The sequence below is a fragment of the Coloeus monedula genome, assembly GCF_965178545.1.
Source record: "Coloeus monedula genome assembly, chromosome: W".
NCBI classification, from domain to species: domain Eukaryota; kingdom Metazoa; phylum Chordata; class Aves; order Passeriformes; family Corvidae; genus Coloeus; species Coloeus monedula.
In genome coordinates, this window is record NC_138821.1 from 10,887,557 (window position 1) to 10,909,510 (window position 21,954).

Consider the following 21,954-nt stretch of genomic DNA (forward strand, 5'->3'; position numbering starts at 1 on the left):
CTCACCTCAGCTTCCACCAAGGTCAAATTTTGTGATCCGCCTGTTACACCAGAAATAGAAACAGATTCTACCCCCACATGCTGCGATGGAATTATTGTACACTGCTCACCAGTGTCAACCAAGGCATCATATTTTTGTGGTTCTGATGTACCAGGCCAACGAATCCACACAGTCCAAAAAACACGGTTTTCCCTGACCTCTACCTGGCTAGAGGCAGGGCCCCTCTATGCCTGGTTATCCTTCTTTCCCTGGGCCTGCATCTTAGAGGTTCCTTCATGGGAGTCGGACATGTCATCATCTTTTCCATCATTTCCGGCAGTTTGGCTACAGGCAACTGGAGCTACTTCCTTTTTGGTTGAACTTCCTTTCTGAAACTTGCGCTCCTTCAATTCACGCACTCGTGCTGCCAGAGCAGAGGTGGGTTGTCCACCCCACCTCTTCACGTCTTCCCCACTGTCACACAGGAATTTCCCACAGCTCACTTCGTCGGATGTTCCTTCTCTCTGGGGAACGTCCGCATTTGGTATCAGAATCTCTGATCTGTACTGCCTAGATTTGGAGAAGGCACTCTTTAATCTCCTGGTGATTCTTCTCCATCTTATCTTCCATTTTCTGCATACGTGTTTCCACAGCTGCGATTCTTCCATGTGTTGGGCCATGCACCGAGTCTGCATATACTCGGAGCTTCACTGCCATATCCCGCACAGTCTCATTCACAGCGTAGTTCGGTTTCATTATTGCTAAAGCAGAAGCATATTCTTGTGGCCCAAGTCGTATGAATTTTCGCCACATATATGGATTAACTCTGGCCCGGTCTGGACTCCTCAATCCTGGGTCATCTGTGAAGACAATCTCTACCACCCCTAGTTCTCTCAGGCGCTGGATCCCTTGTTCTATGGTCTTCCACTGGGTTTGCTGCGTGTAGAGATCATCTCCGCACATATATCTTTCAATCAGGCCTGTCAAAACCCGTCTCCAGAGACTGGCAGAGTCAGCCCCCCTTATCATCACTTGGTCGATAACTGAATCACGTGACAGGGATTCCAAATGCCTTGCTTCCGCCCCATCCAGCATCACATCATCACCTGCAGCATCCCAAATACAGACTATCCAACTTATTATGGATTCATCGGACCGTCGGGTGTAGTCCTTTCTTAAGCTGTGAAGGTCCTTTATGGACAATGACTCAGTAATGGTTTCTGTGCCTGAGTCAGTTGATGGCTTTGAGGTTCCTTCCCCTGCATCGTCCTCATCTTTCACTGGGTGATCAGTTTTGGTTGTGTGCTTTTTCCTCGTGACAGGAGCCACTGTCAGTGACTTAGACTCTCCATCTGTTTTGGGCTTGCTGTCTGGTGTGGCTGCAGTCTGTGACTGGGGTGTCTGCAGGCTTTGCTGATTTATCTTCCTGCCCCTCTACCTTTACCTGCTGCAGTGTGCAATAGGCATATGCCAAAGCTCAACATATTGCAAAGACCTTTTTCTCAGAATTTTCATTGTATTTATCTTTCAGATATTTCGTCACCTCAGCTGGTTTCTGAATTTGTTCAGATGGGAAATCCCAAACTATCAGGTCAGAGAATTTCTTTAGGGTTTGGCCAATGTCCTCCCATTCCCCACACCACTCAGGATTTTCCACCTCTGAGTCAGGTGTCTCAGCAGTCACCCTGGAAATCTGAGCTCTTATTCTAGACAAGCTGTGAGACATATGGAAGAAGCTTACCAGATAAAATACCAGGAACGCGGTCTCTTTAACATCCAGGGGAAACTGAACATTCTCAAAAGATAACCTATCAAATTTAAAGGGAAGGGAAACCCCGTCTCCTCCTCTTCTAACAATCTGGGTGCAATTACTACTATATTCCCAAAACAGGCTTCTGAAGCTAGGACTGGGGTTAGGATGGAGAAACCACTTATCATACACACCTCGAACAGCTGCCTGTACCTCTGTTAACTTCCTATAAATCATTATCACCGAGCATAGCAAGATAGACATCCTGATTCGTCTCCCTTGTCTGTAAAATTTACATATCAGGGACAAGATTGGATCAAGTTGTGGATAGGCAAACAACCCTAGGGACCAAAAAAGAACTAGTACCTCAATGAAGCCTAAGGACCAGAAAGACATGAGTACATCGAGCCAGAGAGACATTATGAACTCAACCAGCATGGTGACTATTTTACCCCAACACAGAATAAGTAAATTCAAACCAAAATGTAATTACTACAGGTTTTTTCACTTTCCTTCGAGCCACACAGTTGGGCGCCACTAAATTTGTGTCGGTTTGGCCAAATTTAGGAATATAGCCTCTGAGACACGGCACAACCACCTCTCCCCCCACCAGGTTCGGGAAAAATAAATTTTCCTCGAAGGAAAGTGAAGGAGATAAAAACTCTTTATTTAGCAAACACACAGGAAAAGGATAATAACACTAAATAATAAAATCTCTTGCTGTGAAGAAAAAACCTGGGAAAGTGTTCGAGTCCTCCCTTTGGTCTCCTCGGAGCTGGGGCTTGGCCCAGGGCCAGGCACTCTGTGCTCGGTGGAAAGCTCTCCCAATGTGTTCTGATATTGAAGCAATCCAGTAGAAAAGGGAGAAAATCCGAAATTCCAGGGAAGGGAAAAAAAAATTCAACTCTCTCTCCGGAGGAAAAGAAGCTGAACAACTGGCCAAAAGCTGACCTGGGAGCAGCAAGCCAGGTGCTTCCTCCCTCCCCTGCTGCAGCTGGGAAAAAAAAAAATGCTATCTCTGTGTGACCTTGAACAAGCTGCAAACTGCTTTGAAAAAGTTTTGCTCAGTTTTTCCCCCTCCCCTCTCTCAGGCTCAGTTTAGAGGCATAGAAAGGCACAAAAATTAATTTCTGGGCATAGGGCAGTGATATGGGATACACATCATAAGGTCACCCCAAGACACCCCAATAGATTTTATCTCTTTCACTTTCCTTTGAGGAAAAAAATTCTTTTTTTTTTTCCGAACTTGTGGGTGAGGGGGTGGTTGTAACCTGCCTTCTATCAAAGGATATATTTCCAAATTTGTCCAAACCGGCACACCTTGAAAGCAAGATTGTAGGAAGATAAGCTTGAATTTCTGACTGACAGACACTTCACTTTACAAACTATAAAAGCTAAACCAAACTTTCACAAAGCAGAAATCTTCTGCACATTCCCTGGAAATGTGTTGGGCTTTTCCCCAAAGTTGAGATGCCGCTTTGTGGTTACTCTCTCGAGGGTTGAGTGAAAGGACTCTGTGTACGCTATTGTCATTTTGGTGGTAAGTTATACTGACTCCTAATCTATACTATTTCTTTGCTAGCTTTAATATAGGTACCTTTATGTCGTGCACTGTTTTTATGTAATCCACTAGTAGGTCTTTTTGTTTTATCCTGTGTAGTAAGTTTGTTTAAGGCCTTTGTTCTGTTAATCTGTCTATTCAATAAATAACTAATTTTATAATAGACCTGATCCGCCATTCTTGAGAACTTGTGAGCCAGAGCAATTTAGGTGCAGGTCACCTGAGTAGACCTGCTGCCAAAAATCTGAGCCTAAGGCAGGGCTTGTCTGAAGTTCTCACTGGTTCCATAACAGGGATTCAGCTCCCAGGAGATGCAGCCACCATGTTGTATGTGGTGGTAGACCCTTCCTTCTTCCCCCACCCTGTTTTCCAGAAGGCAGCTCAGGCAATGGGCACAGAGGAGGATGGGGCAGAGGCCCCCGGGATGGGGGATCAGCATGGACCATGTTTGTGCCAAGGTGCACGACCACTCCCTTGGCTCCCGAAATGCTTCCCAGGCAAGATGGCAGCTCTGATCTAAATTTCCTTTGCTGTGATTAAACACCCTTTCCCATGCCTGACATGAAAACGCAGTCTGCCTGCTTTCCCGAGGATGGTGATGAGTGCTGGTTCAATTAACCAGCAAACCCTAGCATTTGTCACTCCAGCCTTGCCTGAAATTAACTTCTTTTTTGATTTTTTTTGTTTCAGTCCATGTGTTGGGTTTGCATGGCCAGGTTTTGGTGGGGGGGGGGGGGGGGGGGGCTACAGGAGGGGCTTCAGTGAGAAGCTGCTAGAAGCTTCCACCATGTCCATCAGAGCCAATGCCAGCTGGCTCCAGAACAGACGTGGGTCTGGCCAAGGTTGAGCCAATCAGGAATGATAGTAACGCCTCTGTGATAACATATTTAAGAAGGAATAAAGGTTATTGCTCAATTGTAATTGCGGTCAGAGAAAAATGGGGTGAGAATATGTGAGAGGAACAACTCTGCATACACCAAGGTCAGTGGAGAAGGAGGGGGAGGAGGTGGTCCAGGCGCCAGAGCTGAGATTCCCCTGCAGCCCGTGGTGAAGACCATGGTGAAGCAGCTGTTCCCCTGTAGCCCATGGAGGACCATGGGGATGCAGAGATCCACCTGCCCTTGGAGGATACCCACGCTGGAGCAGATGGATGCCCAAAAGAAGGCTGTAAACCTGTGGGAAACCCATGCTGGAGCAGGCTCCTGGCAGAGACCTACAGACCTGTGGAGGGAGGAGCCCACACTGGAGCAGGTTTTCTGGTAGGACTTGTCACCCTGTAGGGGAGCCACGGTGGAGGAGGCTGTGCCTGAAGGACTGCACTCCATGGAAGAGTGACCCATGTTGCAGCAGTTCATGGAGAATGGTTGCCCATGGGATGGACTCACATTGGAGAAGTTCATGGAGAAGTGTCTCCTGTGTGAGGGACCCCACGTTGGAGCAGGCAAAGGACTCCTCCCTGAGCAGCATCAGAAACAACTGTTGATGAACTGACCATAACCCCCATTCCCCATCTCCCTGTGCCACTGGGGGAAAAGGTAGAGCTGGGAAGGAGAGAGGGATGGAGGGAAGGTGTTTTTAAGATTTATTTTACTTCTCATTATCCTGCTCTGATTTCGTTAGCAATAAATTCAATTAATATCTCTGATTCAAGCCTGTTTTGTCCATGATGGTATTTGGTGCATGCTCTCTCCTGGTCTTTATCTCAACTCATGAACCCTTTGTTATATTTTCTCTCCCCTGTCCAGTTGTGGAGGGCAATGAGAAAGCGGCTTTGGTGGGTGTCTGGCATCCAGCCAGGGTCAACCCACTACACCAATCCATCCATACCTCTCAATAAATAATACTGCATTGTCACCTGACACCTCAGCCATGTCCTCAGCACAGATTCCTCACTGAGACACTGTTGCTGCCTGTTCTGAGCTTCCCTTCCCCCTCCCCATGACAAGCCAGGACTTGCCTCTGCCATGTGCTCTGAACTCCTTTGTTCCAAGCACGGGCAAAACCAAATGTAACTCAAACTCTTTAGCAGTGTCTGATTGGCCAGTCACCCCGGGTCTGCCCCCAGTTCTCCCCTTCCCCCTTCTCCGAATAAAAGAAAGGGCCCGAGAGGGGGCCCACCCTCTTTGGCTTTGCATTCCTTCTGCGAACATCTGCGTCTCTGTTTCTGTTTGAAAGCTTCTAATTGCAGGAATTAGGCAAACCGAAGGCTATATTTCTCCCTCTTTGCTTCTACTGGTGGTATCAGCTTTGCAGCTACTATTTGCCGCTTTTAGAGCTACTGAAATGCTAGATTGCCCGTGCTACCTCCCTAGGCTGCCCAAGGCTTTCTAAGGCATTGAACTACGAGCCTAGCCAGTAAAAAGCTGTGATTATTTCCACAAGACACCTAGCACAAATTTCCTTGCTGCCATCTTCGCTCCTTCCCACCTTGGCCAGCTCCACAACCAATGATGGTGTTAATAAGTTTTTATTTGTGGGGAAAAGAAAGGAGCTGGAGAGAGGAAGCTTTGCAGGGGAAAGGGAAGAGACATTCCTGGCTCATTCATCAGGCAGCTTTCCCCTTCCTCGTTTGCTGAGCTTTGACTGAGTCTGCCAGAGCTATAAAGGAAAAGGAAGAGGAAAAAAGAAAAAAAAAGAAACAAAAAAGCAAGAGGAGATGAAAGGACAGGCAGAGGGAGATATGTTATCTTGCCTCTGCTCATGATTCATTGTCAAAGGATGGGTGGATGGAGGCAGAGAGAGCTAAGCATAATTGTGGGCAGCACAGAGGGGGTTTGCTGGGGGATGCCCAAGGGGGTAGGAGTTAGGGGCAAGGGGATGAAACTGTACTCAGGGGCATATGTGCTGATCAGCAGGATGGGGAAAAAAACCCTGTGAACCTGTCCTGAGGAAAGTGGAGGTCCCAAACCTTATAGGTCATGGTGACACCCCTTCCTGCCCTGGAACACCAGCCCATGTGCTTCATGAAGCTCATCAAGAGACAAGCACTCTGCATTATTAGGGAATTTTCACCCTGTCACAGAGCACCTGGCAGGGCCAGTCTGTGCAAATATCCTTGTCCTCTCCTGGGTAAAGCTGGAGGAGCTCACCACCACCTCCTCATCTGAATCTACAGCCTGACTTTGGTTCTGGCAACCATCTCAGAGCCTGGCACCTATAGCTACTGATAAATAGGTGATCTCCTGGGTTGGCCCTGTGCATCAAGATTAGCTGAAGGTGGCAAAAAATGGTGGCAAGATGAAAACCTATCACAGAGCCATGGAAGAGAAACAGCATGAGTCAACGTCACAACCCTGTGGAGCGAGCAGTCTCAGATCAACCATTTTGGGGCAGAAGCACTGGAAGACTCAGGCTCACCCATGTCTGCTAAGCTGAGAGTCTTCTCTTTCAAACAACACCACAGGGACAGAGCTGTCCTGCTAAGGAACAGAGATGTATTTTTAAGAAGCAAATTTATGCATGACATCTTGATATAATTAGTAAAGGCTTTTTTATGGATCTTCCCTGTAGCAAAAAAAATTCCCTAATACAAGAAATTTGTGTCCTTCTGTGCACCTCTAGAGTGTCACTGTATCCCCACATACCAGCAAGATGACAAGAGGGACTGTGACAGCATGGCAAGGGTAGACAGAAGTGGGCAGAGAAAAATCCTGGCAGAATAAGGGCTGGGTTGTATCATGACTGTGATGGGAAGTGGAGGGAAATAAGGACTTTGCTAGATGCCCAGATCTTCCCCATAAAGTGACACATACCTCCATAGGCAGAGATTTTGGGGAAGTTAGGCTATTCTTAGCATCCCTCTCCCACCTCCTCCTCTGGATATGTGTGCCCCATCACGATGTCTGCACTCTTACTCATTGCTACAGTCACCATCTGTGAACCCTATGTACAATATTACCTCAAAGACAAAATGTTTATGATGTGTTTTCATTCAGAGAAAACTTCGCATACATGTTAAAAGTCATTGTCAGTAGTTTCTTTATGCTTCCTTTGCCAAGGGTCTAGCAGAGAACTTATTTTACAGCGAGTTATTTATGGCCCGACAGAAGCATTACTGACAATTTGAGCTCCACAGCTCCAGCCCTGGGCAACGAGGCAGGTTTTTCTGAGAAAGTCTTCTACAGACAGCAGCAGGAGACAAAACCACCATTAAAACAGGATGGGGGAAAGCCCTCGAGTTGCCTTTTCTGTTTGTCCTCACCAAGATTTCTGCCACCATCTCAAACCATGAGATTCTCAGGCTCTGAAACAAGCTCATCAGGAGCTCAGGTTCTGAAATGTCCCCAACCCTGGTGGCAGGGCTGGGTTTCTGCTGCGCTAGGTGGGGAACATATGGAACCTTACTTCTTTGCTCTTTTGTCCCCTCAGTCCATCTCATCTATTCAGGTGACTTCACCTTCTTTAAGAAGCTTTTTAAGCCCCGTAGGTGGGGATTTTCACAACACTGGGATTGGCAAACTCAAACGTTGGGTTTGCAATCCCAACTGTTTGGCTTTTGAAAACCCTTGGACAAAGGGGTCTGGCTTGGAGCACATGCTCTTAATTAGCAGAAACACAATATGCAGGAAAAGCCAAGCATCTCTGCAGCTGCAGGTACTTTTGAGGTGGGAAGTGTTGATGCTAGCAAAGCAAACCTCTAGGAATCATAAAACAAACAGAATCATAGAATGGCTGTCATAGGTTAGCAAGCATAGTCCTGGAAGGGATGTCCTTGCTAAGGGGTGCTTACAGTTTCCTCTGGGACCTGATAGAACCTATCAGCTGGCCAGTTTGAATATGGACAATTCTTTAAGCCACTTAAAGTTGTGACCGCCTCTGAGATCCACATTTAAGAATAGGCAAACTCCCCCTCCAAGCCCTCTCTCGTTTCCGGTGCTGGGACAGGTGGCTGCGGGCCCCGTGTGGGGACCAGCGGGCCCGGCCAGGCCCTGCTTGGGCCAGGCCGGGCCGGGCCACGGCCATCCTGGAGTCGATGGACCTGTTCCAGCCATGGAACCCCCCCCACTGCCTTGCCGTGGGCAGCCGGAGTGGGCGGCTGTCTCATTGTGATAATGTTTTCATAGCACGAGCAAGAAGAGACTTCTCTTTCTAAATGGACTGAACAAGGTTATTATGGAAGTGGTAAACAGACTGAACATCTTAAGGGTTGTCTTTTTACATTGTCAGTGGGAGAAGGGAGGAAGGTGGGAGGGAGAAGGAGAGTTCTGAAGGTGTGGTATAATTTTTTTTTCCCTTCTTTTAGGTCTGTTAATAAACTTCTTTATATTCTTTCAAGTTTGGTGCCTGCTTTGCATTTCTCCTAATTCTTATCTCACAGAAGATAAACAGTAATGAGTATTTTAGACTATACCACTACACTAAATTGGTGTTTCTGCCCGGTTACAAACCCGACCCACTACAATGGCTTAGGTTGGAAGGGACCTTAAAGATCAGCTCATTCCAACCCCGCTGCCATGAGCAGGGACACCTTCCACTAGACCAGGTTGCTCCAAGCCCCATCTAACCTGGCCTTGAACACTGCCAGGGATGGGGGGGGGGGGGGGGCACAACTTCTCTGGGCAACCTGTGCCAGCGTCATTTATGAATCATGAGCACCTCAGCACTGCAACGCAACAGCTTGGCCCACCAGTGGAGAAGGATAAACTGAAGGTATTTACCTCCCTGAGGCAGGTATAAATGGGGCAGACAAGCACTTGAAAGGGCTCTCCGGTGCTGCTCCTCATGGTACCAAAGACTTCACAGAGAAAGGTGATGAACCCCAGCCAGTGCTCCACATCCCGCTGCTGCAACTCCTCCCGCATGGTGAAGTCCTTCTGCAAGAGGGACAGAGACAACAGGCTATGTCAGCAAAACCGCATCACCCTGGGAGAAGCAATGGTTGTCTAGAGAAGAAATTGAAATGGAGGGCAGGGAGGAAGACAGACAGACTGACTCTTTAGTAACAGCAGGGAGATTTCTCAATGCACGTGGAGTGGCATGAATTTCAACACAGCAAAGCCACCAGAAAGCAGGTACTGGTAGAAATATTACCAACTCCTGCAATAACTGTCATGGCTTGTGCTAGACATGGTGTCCCCTGTGGCCTGCTGTCCTCCTTGGAAAGACATATGCACAACCAAGATCAAATAAAATCAGGAACAAAGAGGTTAAATGAAATGCAGGGGAAACACAATGAATGCTGGTGGCCAGGCTGGGTTTGGTGGTCCAGGTGAACCTGCCCAGCCTGTTCATTCCAGTATCTTCAGCAGACCCAGTGTCTGGCCAGAAGCATCCTAATGGCCTGGCTGCTCCTTGGAGTCTCACAAAATTATGGTAATACTGCGTCCCTGACAGACCAGAAGATGATCAGTGCAGCCTCAGCTTGGCATTGGAAGATCACCCTGCTCCTGAGCTGATGGTTGCCATGATGAAGGATTATCCAAGTGACATGATTTATGGAGCTGGGGAGTTAACCAGCTGGGGAGATGTTGTGGGTTGATGCTTGCTGGATGACAGACACCCACGAAAGCCACTCACTCACTCCCCTCTAAACCCTCTTTTAGCGGGGGCGGGGGGGGGGGGGGGGGGGTCCTGGGTGCAGGGCAATCCAGCCTGAGATACGACACAAACACCAATACGATTTGAGCATCATGCTCCTGTTTTATTGTTTTCCTCCACCAAGTTATACTTTTTCAAAGTTCACACCCCTTTCCCATGAGAAAGCCTCTAAGCAGCGGGGGAGCTGACCAGTGTATGCCTTTTCCCAAGGCTGTTCAAGGCTGCCAGCTAGCAGGTGCCTTGCAAGCCTATCTTCAGCCTGGGGCCCCATCAGGGGTACTTCTGCAACAGCCCTGGGATGCCCAAGCTCTCCTGGGGTATCCTATGCCCCCACTCCACAAGGAATCCCTCTACACATCCCCCATTTTCATTTTGGGCAACCCAGATCTGGTCAATGATTTTTTGCAACCTCACTTTAAGGCAAGAAAAAATACACCCAAGTATTATGAAGCCTAATATAACTACAAATAGCAATCAGCAGCCTTCTACTACCAAGGTACGCAGCCATCCAGTGATACCCAGACCCTTAAGCCAATCTCCAAAAGGGTCGTCTGTCTCCTGAAGGATGTGTAGGCCCCTCTGGAGGTCAGAGAGGTGCTTGTGAATTGAGACAGAGTGGTCAGAAAGATTCATACAGCACATACCCTGGAACTCTTCACAGCTGTGGCCGTGAGCTAGTAGTAGAAAATCAATGGCTGCCCGATTTTGTAATACTGTATGTCTAACACTAGTAACATCTGTGCTTAGCTCATCAAGCATCTGCAAAGTTATGTTTAACTTATTTCTCTCCCAGCAAGCGAGTTTATGCAAAATAGCGTGAGCCCTGGCTGCTGAAGCACCAGGTAAAAACATAGATGCTAGCCAAATTAACTGCCTTCACTCGATCTAAATGGGCCGACAGCTGATTGAAAATGTCCGCTAATGCTCCTGTCTCAAGACAGTCAAAAAACAATTTCTCACTCTACCTCTGTGTCTGGTGCTATACCCAAAAATTTATGCAACTCTCCTTCTTGGTTTTGCCTTTGGAGAGGGTTCCCCGACACCCACCACAAATCACTAGCAACCATCTAGGGCAGCTGTTACATTCGCCCCAGAGTCTCGCTATTTCTCCTGCTACGGAGAGTGGTGGATCTGGCAAGTTCTCAGCCCCCGCAGTCAGCCACGTCTGCAGCCTCTCCCAGGGCTCCTCGGGAAGGAGGTCCCAGAGTTCCAGCTGTTGTAGTAATGGCGTCACTTTCTTCAGGAGCTGATGCTGACAGCACCTTCTCACTTCGGGGTCCTGTATGCATAGCACGGCACCACTTGCTGGGCAGTCCTCTGGTCAGTGCTGCGATGATGACTTGTTCCTGTTGTTACAGGACATTCTGCAGTGTTGCAGTAAAAGCAGCTGTTTGAGATGACTGTTCTGCATGGGTAGCACGTATGAGCATCTCGTCTACACCTGCTCTCTGGGGCAGCGTGGCAAGAATTGTCTTAGTTCGCCTATTAGCATTTTCAAAGGCAAGGGTCCGGAACATTTGCTCTTGGAGCTCTTCAGAGAGCTCAGTTGCATCTTTTAAGGCTGCTGACAGTCGATGAACTGACCATATGGCTCTGACAGCCCTTGTTGGACTGCTGCATACGGGGGAGACTTCTTCTTTTCAGGTACTGACAACAAGGCTTTGTGGGCAAGAGTCTGTGACAACTGATGAATGACTACGGGCATGGTCAGCTGTGTCACCGTCGCTCTATAAGCCCCGCTCCCAGTTAGCATGTCAGCTTGGAGTGCATACAGTGGGTCTCGTGTGTCACCTTGGTGTTTGCCAGCTTCTTCTTGTGCTAGCCGCTTCCACATTCGCTCCCAGAGCAGGAACTGTGAAGGGGTTAATAACAACTGTGCGATGCTGATGCAATCATTCAGACACAGGACATCTGCTGTAAACTGCAGAATGCTTCGTGCAGCTTCAGACAGCAAGCCATGCGTGGTGACTGTTTGCTTGGCTTGCTGCAAGAGCTTCCAGTCATGGGGTTCCCACTTTGCAGTGTCCCCTTGTATCTGTACAGGGCAGGCGAGGGCATCCACTGCTTGCCAATCACCCTCAATGATTGCATCACGGATAACTCCATTCCATCTCCTTTGCAATGGGTCAGTCCTCTCTGTCGGGGCTGATGGAAACGACAGCTGCACCTCCCCTCGCGGGAAGGGAGGGGCTGTAGGCACTGTGCCTGATTCTCCTGACAGGAACGTAGGAGCTTTGAGTGCTAACTTGACCGGTGGGCCACGGGACACCACGGTGCTGATGGTGTAATATCACAAGCTTTAGACTCTAGCACGTCTTGCTGTGTAGATAAGTCAGCAAGCTTTTTGATTACTTCTTGCATCATTTCTCAGTGGTTCTCCCCCTCTTGGGGCTGACCCCCAGCAGACCTGGCTGGCTCTGGCTCTACAGGCGACAAAACAACAGAAGCTGCTTCACTGCTGGATGTTTCTCCGCTGTCTGGCAGAGGGGGGTTGCGCTCTGCCGCTTTTGGCCGGGCATTAGGACTGCTCGTTTGCACCGCCGCTTTCAGCCGGGCACCAGGACCGCCAGTGTCTCCTTGGCCTGCCTGTGCCCCGCCCCCTGAGTCGGGCGGCTCTGCTTCCGCGTTCGCAGCCATTTCTCTCTCAGACGTCAGAGGAATAACTTTCTTCCCTGCTGAGTCCAGCAACTCCCGCAGAGAGCAGACGGGTGCTGCTGTGCCTTTAATCGGTCTACCCGCGGCCAGCCTGAAGAACCGTGCAACTCTGGACTCCGCCCTGGTCCCCGGCCGCTGCTCCGTAAGACCCCCGTCTGTTCCCTTCCCGGAGCCACCACACCCGGAGCTGCTACTCTCTAAAGCCTCTATGGCGGCCGCGGCCACTGTCCTCTCTGTTTTCATCTCTGCAAGAGTGCCAGTTACTGCTCTCCAGGTTAAGCCGAGAGCTTTAGCTTCTTTAGCTTCCTTTCCTCCCTCAATTGTGGACAGCCACAATTCATTTCCAACTTCCCCCTACGCTTCAACTGAGAACAAAAGCGAAGTGTATTTCACACACCCATGTTCCCAGGCCCATGTAATGAGGACATTCAGATCTCGGTCTTTCACAATCTCACCTCTCTTAGAGAGGATGCTAGCTAGGAGTCGAGTCCCCGTCTCGTAGTCCATAGCTTCTTTGCTGCAGGTACTTGCTTAGCCACGTGAAAATACGGTCTCTGGCCACTCGGCTTTGAGGTTTAGCCCTCGGCTTTACTCGGCTTTGGGGCCACCCACTCTGGTTCCCCTGGCTCCGCCGCACGGATACGATGAAATTCGGAGTCTTATCGCGTTTAAATGAACCTGCATGTAGCAAAACTCACTCGGGTCCCTGTTCGGGCGCCAGGTTTAGCAGGAGGGGGTCCCGGGTGCGGGGCAATCCAGCCTGAGACACGACACGAACACCGATATGATTTGAGCATCATGCTCCTGTTTTATTGTTTTCCTCCACCAAGTTATACTTTTTCAAAGTTCACGCCCCTTTCCCATGAGAAAGCCTCTAAGCAGCGGGGGAGCTGACCAGTGTATGCCTTTTCCCAAGGCTGTTCAAGGCTGCCAGCTAGCAGGTGCCTTGCAAGCCTATCTTCAGCCTGGGGCCCCATCAGGGGTACTTCTGCAACAGCCCTGGGATGCCCAAGCTCTCCTGGGGTATCCTATGCCCCTGCTCCACAAGGAATCCCTCTACACCCTCTGCCGTTGCAGTGGGGATTCTTGCAACACGTGTATCAGACAACGAGGCCTGTGGAAAAGAATATATGGACCGATTCTTGGTAGATATTTTCATAGATGATTATTTTTCCAGCCGTGTGGCCAGTGACTGCCCACGAACTGGACAATCATGGGCCCAGAGGGTCCTTCCTGGGCAGGGGAATGCAAAACAACCAATGGGGAACGAGGTTGACCAGGGAGTAGGGAAACCCCGTAGGCCCTGTCTCTACCCTGGGGGCCCTCTCCCAGGACCACATGTCAGGGGGGAGGACCCCCAACACTCTGCAGCTGGACAGAGGAGAGAAAATTTAATGAAGGGTTCACGAGTTGAGATAAGGACCTGGAGAGATGGTTCACTAAATACCATCAAGGGCAAAACAGGCTCAAATTAGAGGTATAAGGTGAATTTATTGCTAACAAAATCAGAGCAGGATAATGAGAAGTAAAACAAGACCATAAAAAACCACCTTCCCCTGCACTCCTACCTCCTTCCTAGCTCTACCTCCTACCCAAGTGGCGCAAGGAGGCAGGGAATGGGGATTTTGGTCAGTTCATCACCCATTGTTTCTCTCTCTGCTCAGGGAGAGGAGTCCTTCCCCTGCTGCACCATGGAGTCCCTCCCATGGGAGACAGTTCTCTTCAAACTTCTCCAGCGTGGCTCCATCTCACAATCAGCAACTCTCTGAGAACTGCTGCAGCGAGAGTCACTCTTCCACGGGGTGCAGTCCTCCAAGGACAGGCTGCTCCAGCATGGGAGCAAGGCCCCTCTATCCACAAGTCATCCACAGGATCACAGCCTCCTCTAGGCATCCACCTGCTCTGGCATGGGCTCCTCCGCAGGCTGCGGGTGGATCTCTGCATCCCCTAGACCTTCATGGGCTGCAGGGGGACAGCTGTTTCACCATTCTGTCTTGGGGTGACTTTATGATGTGCATCCCATATCGCTGCCCTATGCCCAGGAATTAATTTTGTACCTTTCTATGCCTTTAAACTGAGCCTGAGAGGGGGAAGGAAAAACTGAGCAAAACTTTTTCAAAGCAGTTTGCAGCTTGTTCAAGGTCACACAGAGATAGACTTTTATTTCCAGCTGCAGCAGGAGAGCAAAAGAGAAGGGAAGCACTCAGCTTGCTTTTTTTTCCACCCAGCTTTCGGCAGGTTTTTTTTCCTCAGCTCCTTTTCCTTTGGAGAGTTGAACTTTTGTTTTCTTTGGACTTCATTTTTTTCCCTTTTCTCTCTGCTAGACGGTTCCAACATCAGAATACATCGGGAGGACTTTCCACCGAGGCCTTGGCCGTGAAGGTGGGCCCACCACCCCATCCCATCTCCAAGGAGGGGGAGAGAGAGATCTACAGAAGGACTCTGAAATTTTCCCAGGTTTCTTTCAGCAGATTGAGAAGTTTTATTATTTAGCATTATTATCCTTTTCCTGTGTGTTTGTTAAATAAATAGTTTTTATCTCTTTCACTTTCCTTCAACGAAAATTTATTTTTCCCAAACCTGGTGGGGGGAGGGGTGGCTGTGCCTTCTCTCAGAGGATATATTTCTAAATATGACCAAACCGGAACACATGCTCTTCACCACGGGCTGCAGAGGAATTTCGACTCTGGCACCTGAAGCACCTCCTCCCCCTCCTCCTTCACTGACCTTGGTGTCTCCATGTTGTTCTCCTCACATGTTCTCACTCTGCTCTTCTCTAGTCATAATTAAAACTGCACCACATCCTTTGTTATGATTTCTTCTTGAATATGTTATCACAGAGGCATTACCATCCTTTATAATTGACCCAGCCTTGGCTAGCGGCATGTCTATCTTTGGCGCCACCAGGGATTGGCTCTGCTGGATATGGTGGAAGTTTCTAGCAGCTTCTCACAGGAGCCACCTCTGCCCCTCCCCCCCAAAAAATCCAAACTAGGCAAACTAGCCATGCAAACCCAATACAAGAGAAAAAAAAGAGGGGTTCCCAAAGGCAGTATATGAAAAGGGATGTGTGTTTTGGGTGTGTGTGGCAAAAAGAAAAGCAAATAAAAACATTTCTAGAGGATGGCACAAGAGAATGCATTGCACTCAGAGACGAGGATTTTCCTGTGCTCTCTGCAATGCTACAGAGCTTCTTGCATGATGTCCTATGTGATTTTGTTTGTCTGTCTCCATGGTGACCATTCTTTGGTATTAAAAATTAGTAGACACTAAATAGTGGAAAGTTAAAGAACAGGAGAAGTTTGTTATCAACACAGTGTGTTCCCAGTGCAGGTTGCAAGACATTTGAAATCCAGCAACTAAATAAGTTATCCTTTATCTTTTTCATCTCTGTTTATTCCTACTGCCTGAGACAAAAGGCTTTGCTGCTGTGAATGTTCCAACCTGCTGCTGTATTCTGCAAAGCCAGGGAGCTATAAAGCCACCACACCAAAGTTTGCTCTCATGGCCTAGACTACACATAGGAGATATTTCTTTTGAAATAAAGGTAAGTAAAGCAGCTGCTAAAGAGAGGCAAAATTATTAACATGACACAACTGTATGCATAGAAGATCCAAGATAGGAGCTATTTATATGTTTCATTACAAAAGGAAAAAAATTTGCATCTGAAGGAAAAAGATTTGTAAAATAACTGAGGCACTTATTAACCAAACAGTGATGACTAATTCATCTCCTCACCCATTTCTATAAGGCCCAACTGTGTCTGTGACTCTGAAATCAACCTGCAGCCCAATCTTGTTGGGTCTTTTTAGACTCTCTGGGGAAGTTTGCAGAGTTCATCCTTTCATTATCCAGCCAGTCCCATGGAGGAGAGAGTTATTTGACAGCTCAAGTTATCACCCCAGGGTTACCAAATTATTCATTCTGAAGTTTTCACTTGAATTTTAATTTAAAAAACTGTCAGAGAAAAGATGTACTGACTATTGAAAAATTAAAATGAGTGACAGCATCCCATGTCCCTCTTCTGCCTCATCCACCCATAAGGTGAACAAAAAGCACCCTTTGAACCCTGGAGCTGTTCCTTGTTGCCCTGAGACATTTCCATCCCCTAGCACTGAGCTGTCTTCCACATCTCCCATGGCTCCAGCCCCCAAGCCATCCTGCCCCTTCCAGGTTGGATGCGCTCCAACAGCTGTCCTATCCTGCCTGGGAAGGTCCACACTGATGCACACAGGGCACAGTGTAGTATTTCAGGATCCCTAGGGCATGATAGGAAATTCCTAGCATCTGGGGATAACCACATGGGCTCTGTGGTCTCAGATTACTGGGAAAGAATAAAAACCACCACAGGAAACTCCCTTCCTGTTTCTGCTTCAAACACATCGCCCTGCTCCACAGCCTTGCAAGAGAGAAAACTGACTCTTCAACATTTTCTCTTTAAGAAAATATTTTCTGTAAAACAACCCCATCAAACCAACCAACCCAACAAAAAATTTCCATAAAATAACCCTCAAACCAAACCAAACTCATCAGGCCTGGGATGGGAGCTGAACAGGAAGGAATGCCACCACTCAGTACCCTCTTTTTTCATCCTATGGCACCCAGTGGGTGATGCCACCAAGCAGAGACATCAATGAACTCTGCCTGCAACTTTGCATCTGAAGAAGACCCTTGCAAAAGAAAAGGGACTGGGGTCTTTTTTTTCTGCTTGTACAGACTTTGATGGACCCTCATGAAGGACAGGAGCAGGGGATGGAATGTGGGATGGATTCAAATGTCACCGTGAACATTTTCACCCAGGTTGGGCCAAATTTTGCAAAAGGAGGTTGCATGTTCTCTGCAAAAAGGGAGTGTGATATCAATTCATTTGACAAAGTAGGAAAAGCACCTTTTCAGAGATAGGGATCACATTTTTTGGACCGTGCCTGCCTACAGGCAAGAGTTGGGCTTGTCAGGAGATGTGATTCTGTGAACCTTCATGGTAGCTGGACTTGCAGTGCTAGGGTTCTCCTGAAGCATCCTGAGATACCAACCTGCTTCAGCCCCGCAGGGCAGTGCTACACCGGTGTCACAGTGCACATGAGGAAGGTGGTCCAGGGAGCTTTGTCCTTAAATTTGGCCTTTAGACAGTAGGTTTGACCAGTTCCACAGCATGCACAGACAGGCAAGCCAACCTGAATGTCACCCATGCAGAGGTGTCCCATCTCCCTTGGGTGTCCATGTTTGAGGAAACCACTGCTGTCATCTAGGTATTTGATCAATGGAGTTATGGGTGCAATTCATCTGGCTGCATGTCCGCCATGGTCCCAGCAGGATCTGCAACCCATCATGCTGGACTTTGAGAACATGAAGAGCAACTCAATTGCTTCTCCAAAGGGTGTGCAATAAAAATGGAGGAGCCAGACCAACAGTGTGGAAGAGGTGAAGAGCTGATCAACAGTGAAGAGCAGCTCAGCAGAGAACCAAACCCATGTCCTATGTGCCTGGGGCACATCCAAAGGAGCCATGCCCTGACCCGCAGACCTCCACATCACTGATGAGAAGCCTTGAGGAGGCTGAAGAGCACTGAAACCAGAAGGCCAGGTCACTGCCCTGCCCAGTGAACTTTATTTGCTCTGGAAATGCCTCATGGAGTTATATAAAAACCTGTGGATTGGTTTGCTTCATGCTTAAGTAGTGATGTCAAGGCAGTAAGCAAATTATCTTTCATCAGGTTGGCTGCATTTTTAAACATGAATTGTATTACTAATTTGGGGGTGCTCTGGTGTGTAGATAATCCGGATGTGTTTACTGGATGACCTTCCTTCAGTGCCTATAGTTTAAAATAAAATGTATTTATAACAGGTAGCAGGGTTGACCTCCCTTCTCTGCCTGGTTTGAGAGTTCATTGGAAAACCATGTGGCAACTGGGGGGATGCCAAGGGGACCTCTAAAGAGGTTTCATACAGGCCAATTTTGGGGCACAGACCTGAAGGCTAAGCATATTCATCAAGTTGGGCCTCACCACATGTGATGGGGAGGTCAGGGGTGGCCCATGTTCATGCATGATAGAGATGGGCCGTGGCTCTGCCCATTCTTTGACATCTCCCATTGGACCCTTTCTAAGCTTGACTGAAGCTTCGGCCAGCAATGGAAATAGAAAATGCCCTTATCTTGGAGGGCTTCACTCTTGCACCCAAGTGAAAGCCCACTCCTCATCTCAGTGTAGATGCAGCTCATGCAACGTTATACTTTCCTGGCCTGGACATGAGACCGCTTCAAGATAGGGACCAAGCTAGAAGAGTCAAGACTAGCCATTCCACAGGAGAGGAGGAAAATCCATCCTCTACCAATTTTGGTGGGCGGCAAAGTCAAGCAGGACAACAATCAAACCCTCCTAGAAAGGGTTCCATAAATGACATTTTGAACACTTAACATCACTTCATTATTCCCTGTTTATAATTTAAATACTACTTGCATTTAGGTCCTGGCTTGGAGGAGGATCTAGAGCATAGCTTTGCTTTCTGGGGAGTATAACCCAGTGAGATGAGTAGTTTATAGCACCAGAATTTGGAAGAAGCTCAGGAGGTATTGAAGAAACCTGTGTGTCAGAGACTGAAATGGTTCATGCCTCAAACATTGATATAAAAGAGTTTTGTCCATTATAACAAAAACTGTATAAAGAAGCTACAACCAAAGAAGCCTCCCTGAAGATACCTGACTGGAACTTAGGACTGTAAATTAAACCACCTAGATAAGATGCTATTGTTCCTAGCCTAGGGAAAAACAAACAAGGTGGAGGGAGAAGAATGCATCCACAAGAAAGCCAAACACAGCAGAAAATCATCCCTGGCTGTTTGGGGTGGGGGAGACCACAGCCCACAGAGGCCAGGTTTACACAGACTCCCCTGCAACTGAGGAGGGAAGGAGGTTTCAGGTGCGGGGTGTAACCTCTGGTCAGAGGCACTGAACACCCATCCTCCCTTACACAAACCAGCCCAGCTGTGAAACCCCCAACCCCACAGGCCACACCCATGGGACATTCACTTGAGAAGCAGCTGAGGGGGTGTCATAATCCATCAAAGATCCCCCAAAGCACTCCCCAGAGGCCTTGCACCACAGGACTGCACGTGATGCAAAATGATGCAACAGATCCAGAGTCTGCTGCAAGAGACTTCCCCCCCAGGGGAGGTACCTGGGCATTCCCACCTGGCCTAAACGTATATTAATCCATCAGATTCTATGCTTTTCAGGGGACCCTCACCACCAAGAAGACCAGCTGGAGAGGATCAACGGAACATCGTTGGGATCCCCAGCGTGGTGATATTTTCTTTAATCTGTCTCTATCACTCTCTTTCTATCGCCCCCACCTCTTTTCTATTTCTTTCTCTTCCTTTCTTTCTCTCTCTCTCTCTCTCATATTTACTATTAAATAAAACCTATACTATTGACTTTGGTATATGGTCTCATTTGCACCTTAATTTGGGCAAAGGCATTTCTAATAACTTTAAAAACCAGACCGTAACACTGTGACAGCACTAGGCAGTGATCAAACAGCTCTGTCCGTGGATGCCTGGAGTCTCACCAAGAGCTTCTGAATCAGAGCTACTCCCCACAGCTTCATCAAGTACAGCTCATTCCACATGGACACCACTACAGAAGCTCCTTTGCTATACTAAAGTACTGGAGATGGTGGGACATGAGGTGGGACCATCAGCTCTTCCATGGGCTCTGCTCTTCCTCCAGTCACCCACAGCAACATTTCTGGCCTCTCTGCCTGCACCCTGTTGACAGGCCCTGAGAACTGAAGCATACTGAGATCCCACCACAGCATCCCTGTCCATGCTACTGCTACCAAAGGGACAATAGGACAAAGCAGAGTATAACGATGATAGACAATCTGCTTTGAGACGACAGCTTCCACACAAGACTGAGAAACCACAGCACAGAAGACAGATTGATTTCCAGTCCTGTGTGGGGTCCTATCACCTCTGTACCCTGATTTCTCAGCTGGCAAATGGGAATGATTTACTCATCTTCCTATGCAAAGTGCTTTAGAGTGTGTGACTGATAAATGCAAATAAAGGCAATTATTATTACTCCAAAAAAGGAGCTATTGACATTTAAAGCAGATAAAGCTTTTAAATTACAGATGATACCCTGTGCCCAGACTCACAAAGGTCCTGGCTTCACTCAGCCATGAGGCATTTCACTCTCACAGACTTTAAACACACAATTTCCTCCAAGCTGGATATTAACCAGATGAAGCACTGGCTTCTTTTCAGGGTGTTTTGGCCACTTTGGGAAGAGCAGTAAATCCTACTGGCAGCCTTCAGTGTGGACTTGGTTCCATGATGGCCACAGCTCTCTGAATGTTTCTAATCACAGAGGTCTCCAAAATGCACTGCGTGGTGAAGGTCCAGGTTACCAGGACTGTGGCCACCACTCTGTGAGCACCTATCACCCATCAGCTGACCATCAGCTGATATATAACTTGCATTAAATGCCACTGACCAATTCTACAAGAACAACTCACCAAAGGTCCTGCAGCCATCAGACAGACACAAATAGTGCTTATTACGCTCAAAAGAATTTGGGCAGAAAGGGGAAACCAAGATCAGAAAACTCCTGGCTCTCCTAAAGGAGATGCTGAGCAAACTCCCAGGATTAGGAACATACATGAATTTGAAATTCCTCCAGCTTGGGTAACTGAGGCAGCTGATAACCAGAGCCAACAGGAGCTGTGGGTACTTCCCATGTCTCCAAACATCCTGAGGTAACCAAGCGAGTGGTCACTCGAACCTCCTGCCCCCTGGTCTCACGATAACCTCTCTGGCTCCAGATCCAGGATCAGCAGCAATTACCCACCCAATGTGGGCATCTCACACCTTGAACTAGCAATGTCTCTGAGGTCCTCAGGGGCTGTGGAGGTGCAAGTAGTTAATTATCAATTTATCTGAGGTCTAAAGCACACAGGTGGGAACATAATGTTCTTTACTGTACAAGTGACCTAGCACTGGAACAGATTGCCCAGAGAGGTTGGGGAGTCTCCCTTACTGGAGATATTCAAGAACCATCTGGATGCAATCCTGTGCAATGTGCTCTAGGACAACATTGCTTGAGCAGGGAGGTTGGACCAGATGACCCACTGTGGTCTCTTCCAACTTTACCCATTCTGTGATTCTGTGATAATGATGAATGTGCAAATAGAAAAGCACAGCTGTTAACCTTAGCAGTTGCTAGAGATCTTGAAACACTGTCTTGGTGGAAGCTCTGTGTTGACCAAGAGGGTGAAGTAGCATGGTCTGCATACCACAAACAGCAAACACCATTTTGTCCTGGATGTTCACCAGCATCTCCTCCAGCAGTACCCAGGTGATGGAGTTGTCTTCTTCATTACTTAATTTTATTGCCACCCTTCCTATCTTGAACCTTTCTGGATTTCCAAACACTTGCCAGGAATGTCAGCTCAGCTGGATAACAGCAGTTTATC

At 48.1% G+C, this 21,954-nt stretch overlaps 1 protein-coding gene across 1 annotated transcript in view; it reads right to left on the minus strand.

Moving 5' to 3' along the window:
- Window positions 1-21,954, minus strand: part of LOC309584573 (CBP80/20-dependent translation initiation factor-like) — a gene marked incomplete at its 3' end in the record, with an annotated part of 567,823 nt that overhangs the window by 39,224 nt on the left and 506,645 nt on the right. Inside the window, exon 11 of the mRNA XM_082300660.1 lies at window positions 8,948-9,103. Within this exon, the coding sequence (XP_082156786.1) occupies window positions 8,948-9,103 (156 nt within the window). The remainder of the gene's footprint in view (window positions 1-8,947; window positions 9,104-21,954) is intronic.